The 16,886-nt window shown below is 36.2% G+C and overlaps 1 protein-coding gene and 1 pseudogene across 3 annotated transcripts in view; both read right to left on the bottom strand.

Moving 5' to 3' along the window:
- Positions 1-16,886, bottom strand: part of SLC12A2 (solute carrier family 12 member 2) — a 104,909-nt gene that overhangs the window by 64,254 nt on the left and 23,769 nt on the right. For all 3 annotated transcript variants that reach the window (XR_003119802.1, XM_025387501.1, XM_025387502.1), the window contains exons 2-4: positions 10,367-10,486; positions 9,039-9,114; positions 8,644-8,739 (exon numbers count right to left, since the gene is read on the bottom strand). Coding sequence is in view for 2 of the 3 variants with exons in the window: in XM_025387501.1 (XP_025243286.1) it covers positions 8,644-8,739; positions 9,039-9,114; positions 10,367-10,486 (292 nt within the window). In the remaining variant the exon portion in view is untranslated. The remainder of the gene's footprint in view (positions 1-8,643; positions 8,740-9,038; positions 9,115-10,366; positions 10,487-16,886) is intronic.
- Positions 11,751-13,452, bottom strand: LOC112625939 (annotated as a pseudogene).

Raw genomic sequence — 16,886 nt, 5'->3', positions numbered from 1 at the left:
GGCTATATAATGGAAAACTCTATAAAGAAAGGGGTTTAGAGAACTCAGGCTGGTGAACACAGAGGTGCCAGGAGGGTGGCACTTGGAGAGGTCATGGAAGCTCTGCATCCCTTCTCCCATACCATGCTTTATGCAACTCTTTTATTTGGCTCTTTCTGTGTTGTAGTCTTTATTATAAACTAATGATAGTAAGCTGTTTTCTTAAGTTCTAGGAGCCATTTTAGCAAATCATCAAACCTGAGGAAGGGGCTGTAGAAACCCCCAATATATAGCCCGTTGGTCAGAGGTACAGGAGGCCTGGAATTGCAACTGGCATCTGAAATGGGAGTAGTCTTGTGAGATGGAGCTCTTAACTTACAGGGTCTGCATCAACTCTGGGCAATTAGTGTCAAACTTTAATCAAATTGTTGGATACCCAATTAGTGTCCAGAGAGTTGGGGAGTTGGTTTGTGTGGGGAAAACCCATACATCTGGAGTTAGAAGCGTGTAAACAAGAAACAGATCCTAGTCGTATTGCTATTACCTAAAGTGCAGAACTTCATGAATGGTGTAAGAGTCACAAGGGCTTTTGCAAAGATGAATGGAATGGCACAGAGACTAGAAATAGATCCACCCTGTAGGGTCAATTAATTTCTGAGAAAAGCACAAAGGTAAGTAAACAGAAAAGAGATCATCTTAACAAATGGTGCTGGAATAACTGGATATCCATATGAATCTTGATTCACATTTCACAACATATACAAAAGCTAGCTACAAATGGTAATACATCTAGCTGAAAACCTAAAGCTGTAAACCTCTAGAAGAAAACACAGAAGAAAATCTTTGGGAGCCTGGGCTAGGGAAAGGTTTCTTAGATACCACTCCAAAAGCATAATCCAAAAAGGAAAAAGTGATGAACTGGACATAGCTAAAACTATGAGCTGCTCTTCTAATGATGCCATTGAAGGAATGAAACAAGCCATATACTCAGAGAAAATAACTACAAATCATTTATCTGGTAAAGTACTTGTATCTAGAACCTCTCAAAACTCAATAGTAAGAACTCCCAATATAATAAATAACACTTCAAAATATGGGCTACAGATTTGACACTTATAGTGCATGAGAAGATGCCCAACATCTTTAGCCATCATGGAAGTACAAATGAAAACCATCATAAGATACCATTATGCACATACTAGAATGAAAAATAAAAAGGACAATACCAACTGTTGGTGAGGATACAGATATGGAACAAGTGAAACTCACTGTTGGTTGGAATAGAAAGTGAAAATTTTGTGAAAATAAAGTTTTCTTGGTGTTTTCAGGAAAGAATCAAAGGGTGACAATAATGAAATACATTCTAGTACCCTGGTTTACAAATAAAAAATAAAGACGTTGCCTGTTAATGTTTGGCAAATTTTCTCTATTTTGTTGCCATTATTTTATCAAACAGGGAAAGGCAAAGTGACAAACAAGGAATCTTCCAACCAGGATTAGGTGTTATCTTATTGTAAATGATCACCAGAATAATTCAATTAAATTTTAAGATACAAGAGGAAAAGACATATAATCCTAATTCTGCAGCAAACGATTTTGGAACCAAGCTGAAGTATTAATAATAATAAACTGCATAAACTGGCAAAACTGAAAGATCACCAATGAGTAAAGAAAAAACCCATGCTGAAAATTCTATTACTTGCCAGATTCATATCTGAGCTATTCATAGTATACAAATAGTGTTTTACTGAACTGAAAACACAATGTTATGTTAAATCTAATAAACCTCATAACACAACTGTGTTGTTGTATTATACAGCTGCTTCAAACATTTCATTGATCTGAAAAGTTATAATTTCAAAGAAATTAGTTATTTAAAAAAGTAACTATGGAGCTGAATTCTAACTTAGAACTCCTTGCTTGATAATTGTAGGAACTAATAGTTACACAATGAATAAAACAAAAAAAAATTGATGATCAATGATAATCTTTCTGTATTTTTCAAATACAGAAAGCACTTTCTGTTTTTTTCAAATACAGAAAGCACTTTCTGTTACAGTATGTGGAAAAAGTTTTTCCTTATTTCCAATGTTTTTGACTTTATCTATTTACAAAAATGAGGAGCTATTCAATTAGTTCAGATAAAAGTAAAACAGATATGAGTACATAAAAGTAATTATGACTTATGCAGACATTTTAAAAATTCACCAGCAGAATCTGCATGAAAATTAATTTGTTAAAAAATGAATATAATTGATTTTTTGTTCTCACTATCCATGTAAATGTTAAATGTGACTAACCACAATGTTGCATTACGTAAGATAATGTATGTCAACACCATGGCATCATGCCTAGCAGTTAGGTCTCAAAAAATAATAGCTACTATTACTATCTGAACATAAGCTCTCCAAGAACATAAGAACACAGCATCTTGTCTTTCACTGTTAAAAACCCAGTGTCTGTCACAAAATGCTCAACAATTGTCTGTTGATTGACTAAAGTACAAGTAACATAAAACTTCATCACGTAATAGGCAAGTTTATGTTGATTTTAGATTTTGGAAACTTCAGAACTACCTATCTGAAGTTTTATGTAACCACGGCTTTTATCTGAAAAGGTACTGACCTCTGCTTTTAACTAAGTCAACTAAATGCCCCCAAACAAAAAGTGATTGAGGAACCTTTCTTTTCTATTGCTCAGTTCATATAATACAGTATGAACTAAAACCAAGAATTTATAGTCTTCATCTTATGAAAGGCTGCCTGTAGTTGCCCTCTATTCTATGAATGAGTCTAAATTCACGGATTAATTAAAGAAGGGACAACTCTGTGTAATCTAGGAAATGCAGATCTGAGTCAAGGTGGCTGCTGGCCAGCACCATTCAAGTTGCAAAACCTGTTGCAAAGATCCATGAAAATTCTATAAAATCCAAGCTCTCAAGAACACTGCCATGATTCGTAGAACAGGGAAGGGCTCTAAAATCCCTGTAGCCTGCAATAATCTGCAAAGCATTAATGTGTCTTGCAGGCAGGGACTATGACAGAAATAAAGTAAACTTCATCAGTTCCTTGGCACTGCTATTCTTACCCTGTGGAAGGCAGGCAACTTAAGTGATGATTCTCTAACCTGCCTCCAGTAGCTTTAAATAGTACCCCAAATCGGCTGGGCGAGGTGGCTCACGCCTGTAATCCCAGCACTTTGGGAGGCTGAGCTGGGTGGATCACGAGGTCAGGAGATTGAGACCATCCTGGCTAACACAATGAAACCCGGTCTCTACTAAAAATACAAAAAATTAGCCGGGCGTGGTGGCAGACACCTGTAGTCCCAGCTACTCAGGAGGCTGAGGCAGGAGAATGGCGTGAACCTGGGAAGCAGAGCTTGCAGTGAGCCAAGATCACGCCACTGCACTCCATGGGTGACAGGACAAGACTCTGTCTCAAATAAATAAATAAATAAATAATAGTATCCCAAATTACTACTAAAACTGAATTAGGCCTGAAACTAAGCATCTTTTATTTTCTACATTTTGACTTTTTCAGAAACCTTGCATGTTTCCATTGCATGAGACTTCAAAGTTGGACATTACTACATTTGTTGACAAGTTAATAACAAAGTACAATTTTTCTAGATTATCTGTTTAATCTCTAAAATGTACTGTTAAAGCCAATGTTAAAATTAATTAGTAATATTAAATCTCCCCTATGGCAATAAGTACACACCACTAGGGAAAGTTCACTGAATTCACACACTTCTGCAAAGCTGCAAACACGTAATTTTTGAGATGACAATAAAACAGTATTCAATTAATAAAATATAAATACATGTTATAATTCAGTTAAGAATCAAGATAAACAGGCATTATCTCAAATTAGTTAACATTAATTTTTTAAAACTATGCATCAAAGTTTCATTTAAAATGGGGCTCTTCGAATGAAAATTACTAACCAGTAACCACAATGTGCCCCAACCCTTGAATAGTATTTTAAGAAAATTTATTTCCTTATTAATTCCCTTAATAGTCAACTTTCAGTCTACAAAAAGTTCAGATGGGTTCACCAGATATCACTTTTCCCACAGCATTTCTCCGTTTCCTTTTAAGACACCAATCCTCTGGGTAATTCTAGCTCTATTACCGTCCTCTCTAAGTAGCCCTTACAAGGTAGGCCGCCAAAATCAAGTCCTCAGCAGTTGAGCTGTACGAAATCCAACTCAGCGATTCTTGCTACCACCAAGAAGTGTAGTTTATAGTTTATAGCTAAAATGGCAAACAAAACTCGTAACTATACATTGAATCTCAAGTTTGTTTTAAACCATTAACTCCTCTCTCCATCTTTTTCTGAGCCTTGAATAAGGATTCCTTGCTCCATAGAGATTCCCAGTCTGGAATTTTCTGTCATCACCCTATGCTGTCATTTAAGAAGTTCCTTTCTCCCCTGCATATTCTATAAAATGCTTTCTGGAGATACTGGCATAATGTGATTCAGATTTAATTTGTTGGGAAACAATACTTCACAGGTATTCTTATCAAGTAAAAGCTTTACAGAAGTTGGAATTTAAAAAAAAAAATTTACTTCAATAGTTTTTGGGGAACAGGTGGTTTTTGGTTACATGGATGTTATTTAATGGTGATTTCTGAGATTTTGGTGCACCCATCACCCAAGCAGCATACATTATACCCAATGTGTGATTGTGTGGTCTTTTATCCCTCACCCACCTCCTACCCTTCCACCCGCATCCCCAAAGTCTATTATATCATTCTTATGCCTTTGCATCCTCATAGCTTACCTCCCACTTATAAGTAAGAATATATGAGATTTGGTTTTCCATTCCTGAGTTACTTCACTTAGAATGTTGGTCTCCAACTCCATCCAGGTTGCCACAAATGCCATTATTTCATTCCTTTTAATGGCTGAATAGTATTACATGGTGTATATATACCACATTTTCTTTATCCACTCACTGGTTGATGGGCATTTAGGTTGGTTCCATATTTTTGTAATTGCAAATTCTACTGCTATAAATACGTGTGTGCAAGTGTCTTTTTCATATAATGACTTATTTTCCTTTGTTTGGGTAGATACCCAGCAGGAAGACTGCTGGATTAAATGGGAGTTCTACTTTTAGTTAAGGAATCTCCATACTGTTTTCCATAGTAGTTATATTAGTTTACATTTCCACCAACAGTGTAAAAGTGTTCCCTTTTCACAACATCCACACCAACATCTGTTATTTTCATTGTTTTTTTTAAATTATGGCCTTTCCTGCAGGAGTAAGGTGGTATCTCATTGTGGTTCTAATTTGCATTTCTCTGATAATTAGTGATGTTGAGCATTTTTTCATATGTTTGTTGGCCATATGTATATCTTGTTTTAAGAATCGTCTATTCATGTCCTTTGCCCATTTTTTGATGGGACTGATTTTTTTCTTGCTGATTTGAGTTCCTTGTAGAGTTTGGATATTAGTCCTTTGTCAATGCGTAGTAGTTTCTCCTACTCTGTGAGTTGTCTGTTTACTCTGCTGATTTCTTTTGCTGTGCAGAAGCTTTTTAGTTTAATTAGGTCCCATTTATTTTTGTTTTTGTTAAATTTGCTTTTGGGTTTTTGGTCATGAATTCTTTGCCTAAGCCAATGCCTAGAAGAGCTTTTCCAATGTTATCTTCTAGAATTTCTACAGTTTCAGGTCTCAGATTTAAGTCTTTGATCCATTCAAAGTTGGAATATTCTAATTCTCTTTCCTCCTTCACTCATTATGTAGAGTAATTATCTGAAGAACAAATCTCATCAACTTCTTGGTTACCTTGAGTTCAGGAAAGAAAACTTTCAGGAGTTTGAGTCAACACTATTTATTTATCAATTTTCATAAGATGGTTCCCTAGTGTGTTTCAAAGGTGAAAAGTGAGATTTTTTGGTTTGTTCCACTGTGAACTTATGGATTTACATCCATATTTTCATATATTTTCATCCAAGTCAGTTATCATCATTATTGTTGTTCAAATTATCCAAACTTTAGCCAGTGTTAGCTCCTTTAAGTTGACTCTTAGGTCCTTTTGACATGAAACTAATAGTGTTCAATACTTTTGGATCTGAAAAGTTGTCTAAGCTCATTTCCTAACCAGATAAGGAATCAATCTTTTCTCTGAAGTCCGCTGGTTCTTTTGAGTGGAAATACACAACATGGGCACAAGAATTATTGCCCCTGAGTTGGTCATTTACTACAGGTCACTTTAATGGAAAAAGCTAAAAAATATGTACTTTCAGTATAAATTTTAAGACTAATACTTTCAATTTAGAATCCTGAATACAGGTATAATGTGATCTCCGTTTTATGTCTGTATCTACTTTCACCCATGTGGAAAATACTTTTTTCATGATAGCAAAATAAATCATGTTGGGGTTTCCAAATCTGAGTCAGATACAGAGGAGACAGAAGGGGCCTGAAGTCAATAAAGAATCTCTAGAAAACACTCATGGCAGACGATGCAGCTCATATATATTCTATAAAGATCATCCAGATGTCCAAAGTCACTAAGTGAAAAATGAATACCTTCTAAGAAAGCTTCATAGTATTTGGTAATTCTTTAAATTAATAACTTTCTCTCTTATCTTCCATGGGTTTCATTATTTCAGCAAATGTATCACGTTCTCAATTGTATGAACACCTCATAACAGAATTTCAAATGGTTTTTAGCCTCTAGGTTCTTCCTTTGTGAACAGATTTTTCAGGAAACTCATGTAAAATTACAATATATAGTCATTTTTGGGGACAGATCTGTGTGGGTTCCACATTCTCATACTTTCCCTGGCACTCCAGGACAGAAGACTGCATACAAAGTCTACGAGGGAAATGTATTTGTAAAGAGAGAGATATATATAGATAGACAGATATATAGATATGTAAACTACCAATGGTATTGAAAAATGAAATGGCTTTTTGGTCACAATCTTGCAAAATCTCTACCTTCCAAAAGTCTGATTCAAATGGGGGAAAAGTGTGAAGTTAATGTTGCCAGTGGCTTCATGCCTCATTCCTTTTGAGGCTCACAGCCTAGTTTCTAAGGTCTGAGGAAAAGGATAAATTATTTGATGATTTGCTGATCCCCTACAAATACATAACAGCCCAGTCCATTTCTCTTCCCACTTTCATTCCCCAGTTGTGGCAGAGAGAAATGACACATGGAGTACCCAGTTCACGAGAAGCCAAAAAGTATCTCTCAGCATTATCTGACTAACCCTGCTGAACATATCCGCATCGTATATCCCAATATAGCTCAATCCAGGCTAACAGAAGCATAAAACTTCAGTCAACAGTGATGCATGCTCAGCATAGTCATAATCATATTGATACAAGACACCAGCCTCCAAGGGTCTTAGTGATTTGGATACTCTGGTGTCTAAAATATATAAAGACGATGGTGAAAAATCAAAAGCTCAATCTGGTTCTCTCTCTCTTTTCCTCCCACACCCAAATACTTGATGCAGGTAAAATGGAAATTGTGTTACATAATGTCAAACAGGGATATTCAAAATAGTTGAGGCAGATGAAATAGATCTTTTCTCAGTTGATTTGCTACCATGACTTTACAGGTGCTGGCAGACATTCTGTCTCCTTTCTCCAGGGATCTTCTTACTCTGAGGAATTTTGATTTGGAAAATGGAATTATTTTCTTCTTGTTTTTAGGGATCCTGATTCCATTCTCCTGTACTCTCTTAGGTCCTCTTCCTAGGGAGGCTAAAAATCTCACAAGGCAGATCTTTTTTTTTTTTTTTTTGAGACGGAGTCTCGCGCTGTGTCACCCAGGCTGGAGTGCAGTGGCGCGATCTCGGCTCACTGCAAGCTCCGACAAGGCAGATCTTATAGACTCTAAGGAGAGGTCTCATAGTGCCCACAGAAAGCTAGACTTGAAAGTATGAATTTAAAGTCCCAGGGTCAGGTGCAGTGGCTCACATCTGTAATCCCAGCACTTTGGGAGGTCAAGGCAGGCAAATCACCTGAGGTCAGGAGTTCGAGCCCAGCCTGGCCAACATGGCAAAACCCTATCTCTACTAAAAATACAAAATTCAGCTGGGCGTGGTGGTGCATGTCTGTAATCCTAGCTACTCAGGAGGCTGAGGCAGAAGAATCACTTAAACCTGGGAGGCAGAGGTTGCACTGAGCCAAGATCACGCCACTGCACTCCAGCCTGGGTGACAGAGTAAGACTCCATCTCCAAATTAATTAATTAATTTACAGTCCCAGGTATAGCTCACACAACTCTATTAGATCATGGGGAAGGTATACTGCTTCAGTTTCCCTCAATAGGGGATGGAGGTGGGGAATGAGGTTACCCCATTACAATGTTGAACAAATGCCAGGAGCATGTTGCTGAATGATCCAAGGGCAAGCCTTGGAGGAGGCAATTAAGAAGCAGCCCACTGGATAAGAGACCAAAGTAGATGCTACATTCTTGCTACGGGACACTCTGAATAACTTAAAGCATACCTGTATGAGTTGATATAAAATTTTACGTTGAAATATACTAGTCTATAAGTGCTCAGTAGCAACTTACTTGTCTATATAGACTTAATATGTTGCTTCAGTTAAAGTAAAAAATAATTAAAAATACAATTTAGATTTCTGTTTAGTAAGAGTAATCTGATGATGATGATACAAAAAGATTCAATTTACCTCCTCTTACAAATCCATTAGTTGCTATTGCTGAAGTAGACAATCCTGTGATAGTTGTCACAACAGTGGCCATCATTATTACAAGGACTGATAGACCTTTATGGAGAAAAAAAAGATCGTGAGAATACTTACACTCTTGTTGAAGCCTGTCGTTACCTAAAACTGGTTGGTCTAAGAATGCTGAATTTACATTTTAAGTTATAAATTACCCAATTTTGATCTCATTTTAGAAAAACCAAATCAGAATTATGAAAAAAGGAACATTAAGACAACAATCTGATATACAGGAAAACATAGTTCAAAATGACTCTAATTTCTTGAGTTTCATCAGGTTAAGAGCTCAGACATGGTTATTTTGCTTATTCTCAAATCAAGCAGGATATAACTTCACTTACCTATTCCAGCTTGACCCACAATCCATGACAATCTAATGAAGAGCATCACACCCCAAATGTTTAACATACAACGTACCTAAGAGGGAAAAAGAGGCCATGTCACAGAGAAAGAAGAATAATCAAACATTATATAGTAAGCATTAAACCAGCCAAAGTAGAATGACATGCATAGTTTTAAATCTAACTCCTACTCCACCCTTTTCTTTAACAGTTTTTTATTAAGAGCTTAATAAGAGCTTACTTTTGAGCTAATATAAACACAGTGTAACATATAAGAGTGTGTATGAAAATAAATGCACTCATCACAATTGTGTGAAGCAGCAGAAGCAACAGAACAAGATACAAGAAATATTTAAAAATTCAGCCCTTTAAAAAAGTAGTGCACATTCCCTTTTATCAATACAAGTTTAACTTTTGCTTATTCTAACATCCTCATTTCATGATTTCTTCAGCAGATTTAAGTATTACATAATATTTGTCAATACAAAATGCCAATTGTTCATGTTTTAAAATTTTAATTATTTGTAAAAGTTTCCTCTATTTTCACTTTTATTTACTAAGTTCATACATAGAACATAGTCTTCTAAACACTAAAATCTAAGAATAAGCAAACAATACAGTAACCTGAAGCTTCACATTCACCTTATGGATTAGGCAATAAAATTACTACTAGAACTGTGATTTTTTTTCCCTCTATTTCTCCCTGAAATTCCAATACAACCCCTATTAAGTGCTTCCAAAGTCCCAATGAGAAGGCAATCTAGCCTATTTTAGTCAGATCGTTAGTGCCTATTCAAACATAGAAAAACAGAAGTAAATCTGAACCTTAACCACCTAAACCTATGCAACAAAGCGAACTCAACACTTAAGTATTTCTCCTGTATTCCTTTCTTGCTTGTTAACTTCTATACGTTTCTCCTCAAAACATAATGGGGATAGTATGAAAGGAAGTAGGTATATTTCAGCTCTATTCCCTGCTCAGCCTTCTTGATTCTGATGCTCCCAATTTGATAGTCTTCATACTTAATTTCTGAGAAGTGACAGTGCACGAAAATCACAAGAGGCAATGAAATATAATTTGATACCATCAGTAACACATTATATAGAATCAAGAATAATTTGGCAAAATAAATGGCATACGTCCTTTGCTGAATTTAATATCCAAAAGCAAAGGAGATACAAGCTATTAATTTGGTTTCCCACAGCACTCAGATAAGACAGTTAACAAAGAGAAAAAAGAGTTCTCTTGAGAACTGATGAGAACATTATGAAGATTTTATAACCAACAGATATGCTGTAACTATAAAATTAAGTCTATATGTACATACTAATACACCCTTGATCCAGCCAAACTTCACGACTCCTTTACTTTCCGCAGTATATGTGACCACAGCATCTCTGGTTGGAGTACTTTCTTCCCCATTTGCAAAGCCATCCTCAAAAGGTTCCTGGTTATAAAAAGAAATATGGATTATGCTTAACATTTAAAATTTAAAATCACTTGATAAAAACAAACATAACTAAACACATCTAACCATATTTAAGAGGGCATAGTACAGATTTCCAAGAATCAAGCATTTCCAAATATTTTACCCCAGGAAAGGACAAAGCAATAAGCTAGAAGAAAACCTTAATTACTGAGATTTCTTAAAATTTAAGTCTCCCCATGACAGTAAATCCATTTTAGTAATTCCAAATTCTAGCTACACTTTTCATGGTGTCTGGAGGAAACGACGATTCCTGTTTGCTAATTACAGGGTAGCTAAGTCGATCAATTCAGACCTCATCTCTCAAGCCACAAATTTATATCACCTAGTTGCCATCAGTCCTACAACTGAAATTTCATCATTAACAATTTAAAACTCTTCTTCATCACCAATGAATATGGTTTTTTTATAGTCCATGACAGCAGGAATCCCATGGATATCAAGATTCCTTCACAGCTCCTCTCTTTACTCATTCCTCATCTGCAGTGACTCAGTGCTCTTCATTGCTTTCCCTTGTAGTTTTTGTCGGATTCAGATATGTACTGGTTGACACAATGAATTTGACAACTAGTGTTTCCTTTTTAAGTGTTTAGTTTCACATCTGATTCCATAATTCTTTGTTCTCTAACTTCTCTTTCTCTTTCAGTACTTCTTGAGTTTGTTCTATCCCAACATATGACACATTTTCAAAGCAGTAACCGAGCCTTAAAAAGGTCATGAAAGGAAAGGGGAGATGGTTTAGGAAATAGATGTTCTGGGTTTAGAATTAACTCTCTAACACCATCCTGTGCTTCTTCCTCTACCCACATCTAAACAGTAGAGAACATAATATGGCTATATTTCAGATGTTCTTTAAATGCAGAAGAACCAACTAAATTTTTAAAACATGTTTTCAGTACTTCACATCCTTTAGTGAATTCTCTCTCTCCATATATATACATATATTTTTAACAGAAATGAGATGCAGCAAGTTCTGTGCTACCACAGTACAAAATCTACATGGTAATCGAAACTCTTTTCCCTTAACCAACATCTGTCAGCCAAATAGATTCACTCAATTCCATTTAATGCAATATTGCTATATGCTTTATTAAAGTACTATCAACCTAGATTAGCTCTTAGATTCTATATTTACATGTTAATTACTGTTAATTCTTTGATTTTTGAAGCAATAGAATTATAAGCCAGATACAATAACTGTGTGTACACATATATTTTTAATAAAGGTGGTTTTATTATAAAATTCTAAAAATGTAAAGTATAGTCATGAGAATATTGTGTAATAAGTAGAAACGTATCTTCATACTGCAAATAATCACACAGCAGATTTTATATTGTCCATGGAATTAATACTTAAAAAAATTCTTTTCAGTTAAGAAGAGTCTTCAGAGCACCATTATTTTAATAGAAGTTATTCTGCATATCAGAGTTCATCTTTGGTCTTTTTCCTGTGGCAAGTGCAAGGGAAGAGGTCATTCTCCATCTGTGGTTCTACCCTTTTCATGCCCTTTCAGATTTGGGGCTCACTCACTTGTAAATTGGCATATTCCTGGAAAAGTCTGAAATAATAACAGAATACGTTATCATCCATGAGATTATTTCTTGCAAATTCTTGTCTGGCTTTTGCTATCTTTTTGGCCTTTTCATCATTATCTTTTGCCCATTTAAGTTTTTCTAACAGATCGCTCAGGTTGCTCTTAACTGGAATATAGTGTTTCCAGGGCTGCAGCTCATTGTAAAAATGTTCATAGTAGATGGAGTCTTGCTTCAGAACAGCACTGTCACTAACTAGTAAACATGGCAGGTGATAAGCTGCTACGGTGCCATAGATATTTGATACTTATGCTTGAAGAAATCAAAAAATGAAATGTGTTTCACAATGGGACCACACAGGCTTTCATCATGTTTAAAGAAGAAAAAGTTGGTGAAAGCAGCGTCTATGAGTTCCGGGTGTTTTCTATTGAGTTTAACCAGCTCAAGTCTCTCTTTGTGACTGTCTTGCCCTCTCCAGATAGCTGTGGAGTTTTTTCCCAGGGAGGACCCATGTTAGCTTGTACAGACATCGTATCCAGACTTACCCAGCCCATGGTTTCGAAAATAGAGTCAGTCAAGTCTTAGGTGGGCATCACGATATCCTTGGAATCTATGGAGTCACATCAGGAAAAGATCGGATGGATGTTTGAACTGGATTTCTTTTTTTCCAAAGCAAAGGCCAGTCTGCCAAATTAACAAAGAACTCCATATCTGGCATCTTCATCTTTCTAGTCAAAGAAAGTAGTATGGCATCCATGAAAGTTGTAAAACCTCTATGTTCACCGTGAGTCTTGATACAAACTTTGTTACCTTTTAAGGTGTAGTGACACAGGTTCTTCCTCTGTCCACATCTTTTTGGGATTTCTACTGCAATCTTTTCTGGATCCACAGTAGGGAAACGTGCCAGATCTCTCTGAATCTAATCAATGGTTTCCGGGCGAGCAGTTCATCCCCCGTAGCCAGGCTGCACTATTTTGCAAAGGACATTCACAATTTTCATGGCAAACTGGCCCTTTTAAAATACATGGGGATTCGGCCACATGTTGACCTTGGAATTTAACTTCCACCTTTAGATTTTTGTAGCTTGCACACATTCTGTATCTTACTATGAAGGACCCATCCTTTTGGTCTAAAACCTGGACTCTAACTCTAGTGAATTGCTCCTCTGGTGCTGAGACTTTCACCTGGAAGACTTTTTTCCTGGAGAAGACATGAAGTTATTCCCTGATGTATCCACTGTCTGAATACAGAAATAGCGGGTGGGAAGGACGATGTCTGCTTTTAGCCCGGGTCTCCATATTTCGCTCTTCTCTGGGCTCAGCTGCCTTTCTCCGCCCAGCGAGTGCTGGAACTGTCCCCAGAAAGAAGCAACAGAGCAGCAAAATGCTAAACATTTACAAGATGGACTCTCGAAATGATCCATGGATAAATGGAGAAGTGTAAGAGGTGGACAGAAGCAGCCGAGGCTTTGGCAGGGGCATACCAGCCGATCGCAGCGACTCCAAAGGGTGCTGCCTGGCATGCAAGGCAAGCGCACGGGTCTCCGCCGCCCCAGGACAATCACAGCCTGTGCCCCAGCACACCCGGGTGAGGGTTGCCAGGAGTTCTGCTGACCTGGCCAAGAACCGCTCTGCTCCTCTTTCTCAGGACAATGATGAACTTAATTAAGTACATTTTTTGAAAATTATTTTAACTGGGCTTTGTAATGGTGAGAAAAATAATTAAATTTTTAATTAATCCTCATGTTTTCATTAACAGACATGGCTATAACTTCAGCTATGTGAAATACATGGAAAATGAGTCATTTTAAGATAACCAGGAATTCAGATATGAAGTTTAATGTTAAACATTTATGACAGTAGTTCATACATTTTTCAAAAGAGATCCTAAAAGACATTAAATATTTTCCTTACAGCACACTGTTTCATAACTATTATCAACCTATGATTATTTTACTGTACTATAAAAAGGATGCCCCCAGGCTTACGGAAAATGAAACCAACCCCATAAAAATTTAAAATTACCCCAAATTTGCAATTGTTTTTAAACTTTATTAAGCTTTATTGTGATATAACTCAAATATCACACAATTCACTAAAGTTTACAAGTTAATCATTTTTAGTGTGTCTACAAAGTTGTACTCTTATTCCCAGCATCACTACAATAAACTTTGGAATATTTTTATCACCCCAAAAAGAAATACCTCAATTTCCCCTTCCTTCAGGACCTGCCAATTACCAACCATTTTCTGTCTCTATGAATTTGCCTGCTCTGACAGTTCATATAAAGGGACTCACACAATACGTGGGCTTTATGTGTGGCTTCTTTCACTTAGCATGTTTTCAGGGTTCATTCATGTTATAACATGTATCAGTACTTCACTCCTTTTTATTGCCAGATAATATTCCATAGTATGGATATGCCACTTTTTTTTTTTAATTAATCAGTTGGACATTTGGGCTGGTTCTACTTTTTGGCTATTATGAATAATGCTGCCATGAACATCTGTCTAAAGTTTTTGGGTGAAAATATGTTTTCATTTATCTTGAGCATACACCTAGGAGTGGAATTGCTGGATCACAATATAATTCTTGAAGTGACTACTTCTGGTCATTTTTCTCATCTCTTCCTTTGTATGAGACTGCAAACTGTCACTTCCCATTTCAGCAAATATGCCTGCCTATTGTTAGCCCCCTTCCTACTTAAAATGAAGATGCCTATTATTCTTCTGCTTGCTGGTATGAACATAGAAACCAGTAATGGTTAAAGTTGAAGTTGTTAGAAGTATGCATAAACCAGCCAACAAACATATGAAAAAATGCTCATCATCACCGGTCATTAGAGAAATGCAAACCAAAACCACAATGAGATACCATCTCATACCAGTTAGAATGATGATCATTAAAAAGTCAGGAAACAACAGATGCTGAAGAGGACGTTACACTGTTGGTGAAAGTGTAAATTAGTTCAACCATTGTGGAAGACAGTACGGCGATTCCTCCAGGATCTAGAACCAGAGACCATTTGACCCAGCAATCCCATTACTGGGGATATACTCAAAGGATTATAAATCATTCTACTATAAAGACACGTGTACACATGTGTTTACTGCAGCACTATTCACAACAGCAAAGTCTTGGATCCAACCCAAATTTCCATCAATGATAGACTGGATAAAGAAAATGTGGCACATATACACCATAGAATACTATGCAGCCATAAAAAAGGATGAGTTCATGTCCTTTGCAGGGACATGAATGAAGCTGGAAACCATCATTCTCAGCAAACTATCACAAGAACAGAAAACCAAACACTGCATGTTCTCACTCATAAGTGGGAGATGAACAATGAGAACACATGGACACAGGGAGGGGAGCATCACACACTGGGGCCTGTCGGGGGGTGGAGGGGTAGGGGAGGGATAGCATTAGGAGAAATGCCTAATGTAGGTGATGGGTTGATGGGTGAAGCAAACCACCATGGCACATGTATACCTATGTAACAAAACTGCATGTTCTGCACATGTATCCCAGAACTTAAAGTATAATTCAAAAATAAGAAGTATGCATAAACAGTAAAAGAAAAAAATATGACTAGGGGCCTGTGGAGCTCAATCACAGTCACAACCCACTTCAGCTGTACTTCTATGACGGTTTAATGTGTTTCAGGCAGCAGAGTCAGGGACAATCCCAAATAATAAGAAATGACTCTGAATAGGGATCGATGATTCAACTGTTCAATTATTCAAATACAGTCAGAACAAGGAAGTCTGCCAGTTAATTCAACAAACTTTAAAGAGGAGTTCCTTAGCTTTCACCATAGAACACATAGTGCTCTTCAGTTTTTTAATGAAAGTAGACTTTAAAATATATAACCTCCAAGTATTACAAGAAAATATAACGTCTATAATATACACAAAAAAGGCATCTCTCTTCCCATCTGCGTTAAAAGAAAAGTAAAGATGTATGTACTTAGTACGCCAATTTTTCCAAGGCTAAGATTTCATGTGGGTGTCTTTTTAACAATGCAGAAGTATGCAGGCATCCAAAAATTTTTGCTGTGGGTGTTTACCAGAATTCCAACTCAAAGTTGAAGAGCTAGCAATAATTATGCAACTAGCTTTCCACCATACTACACACAACTATGTTATAAGAACAAAGTAAAATTTTCCAGTATTTTATTTTAAAATAAAGGTATGTCCACACAAAATAAAAAATGTATCTTCCCTATCATCTTCTGGCAGATCTATTTTTAAAAGTGTTTTAGTTATCTCTAAAATACAGTTCAAAAGTCAAAAGCAAATAACTGTTTTTATTTGTAGTTCAATTAGTAGACTTAAATACAATAAAATTGGGTTCATAATTATATTAATTTCCTGAAATACCAGGAAACCAAAGTGGAAGATACATCTTTTGTTTCTTTAAATTCGTTTCAGAGAAATAAGAGAATTAGCAGGTATGGTATTTGGTTCACACACACAAAAAAAATTTAATTTAAGAAGTATAAAAACTATATAATCAAGGAGGTTCAAGTGTGCAATTATGAACTATAAATTATGCTGATACAAAGGTACATAAATAAAAATCTTCACTCCACCTGCCATTTTCACAGAAATGATAGATTTTTGGTTTTTACTGTATATTCCACACTAATGGATAAACAGTAGAAATTGGCAACATAAATGATTTTATGGGTAATGTTATATTAAATGAAGCTGACCAAATTTAGAACTATTCCAGAATATAATCTTTCAAAAAGTAGCATTATGAATATTTGAAGTCTCCCAGCAGGGACCGGAAGGAGAGAGAAAAACAGGGGGAAGAAAGGA

Source organism: Theropithecus gelada, chromosome 6, assembly GCF_003255815.1.
Source record: "Theropithecus gelada isolate Dixy chromosome 6, Tgel_1.0, whole genome shotgun sequence".
Lineage (NCBI taxonomy): Eukaryota > Metazoa > Chordata > Mammalia > Primates > Cercopithecidae > Theropithecus > Theropithecus gelada.
This window is presented reverse-complemented; position numbering and strand designations above follow the sequence as displayed.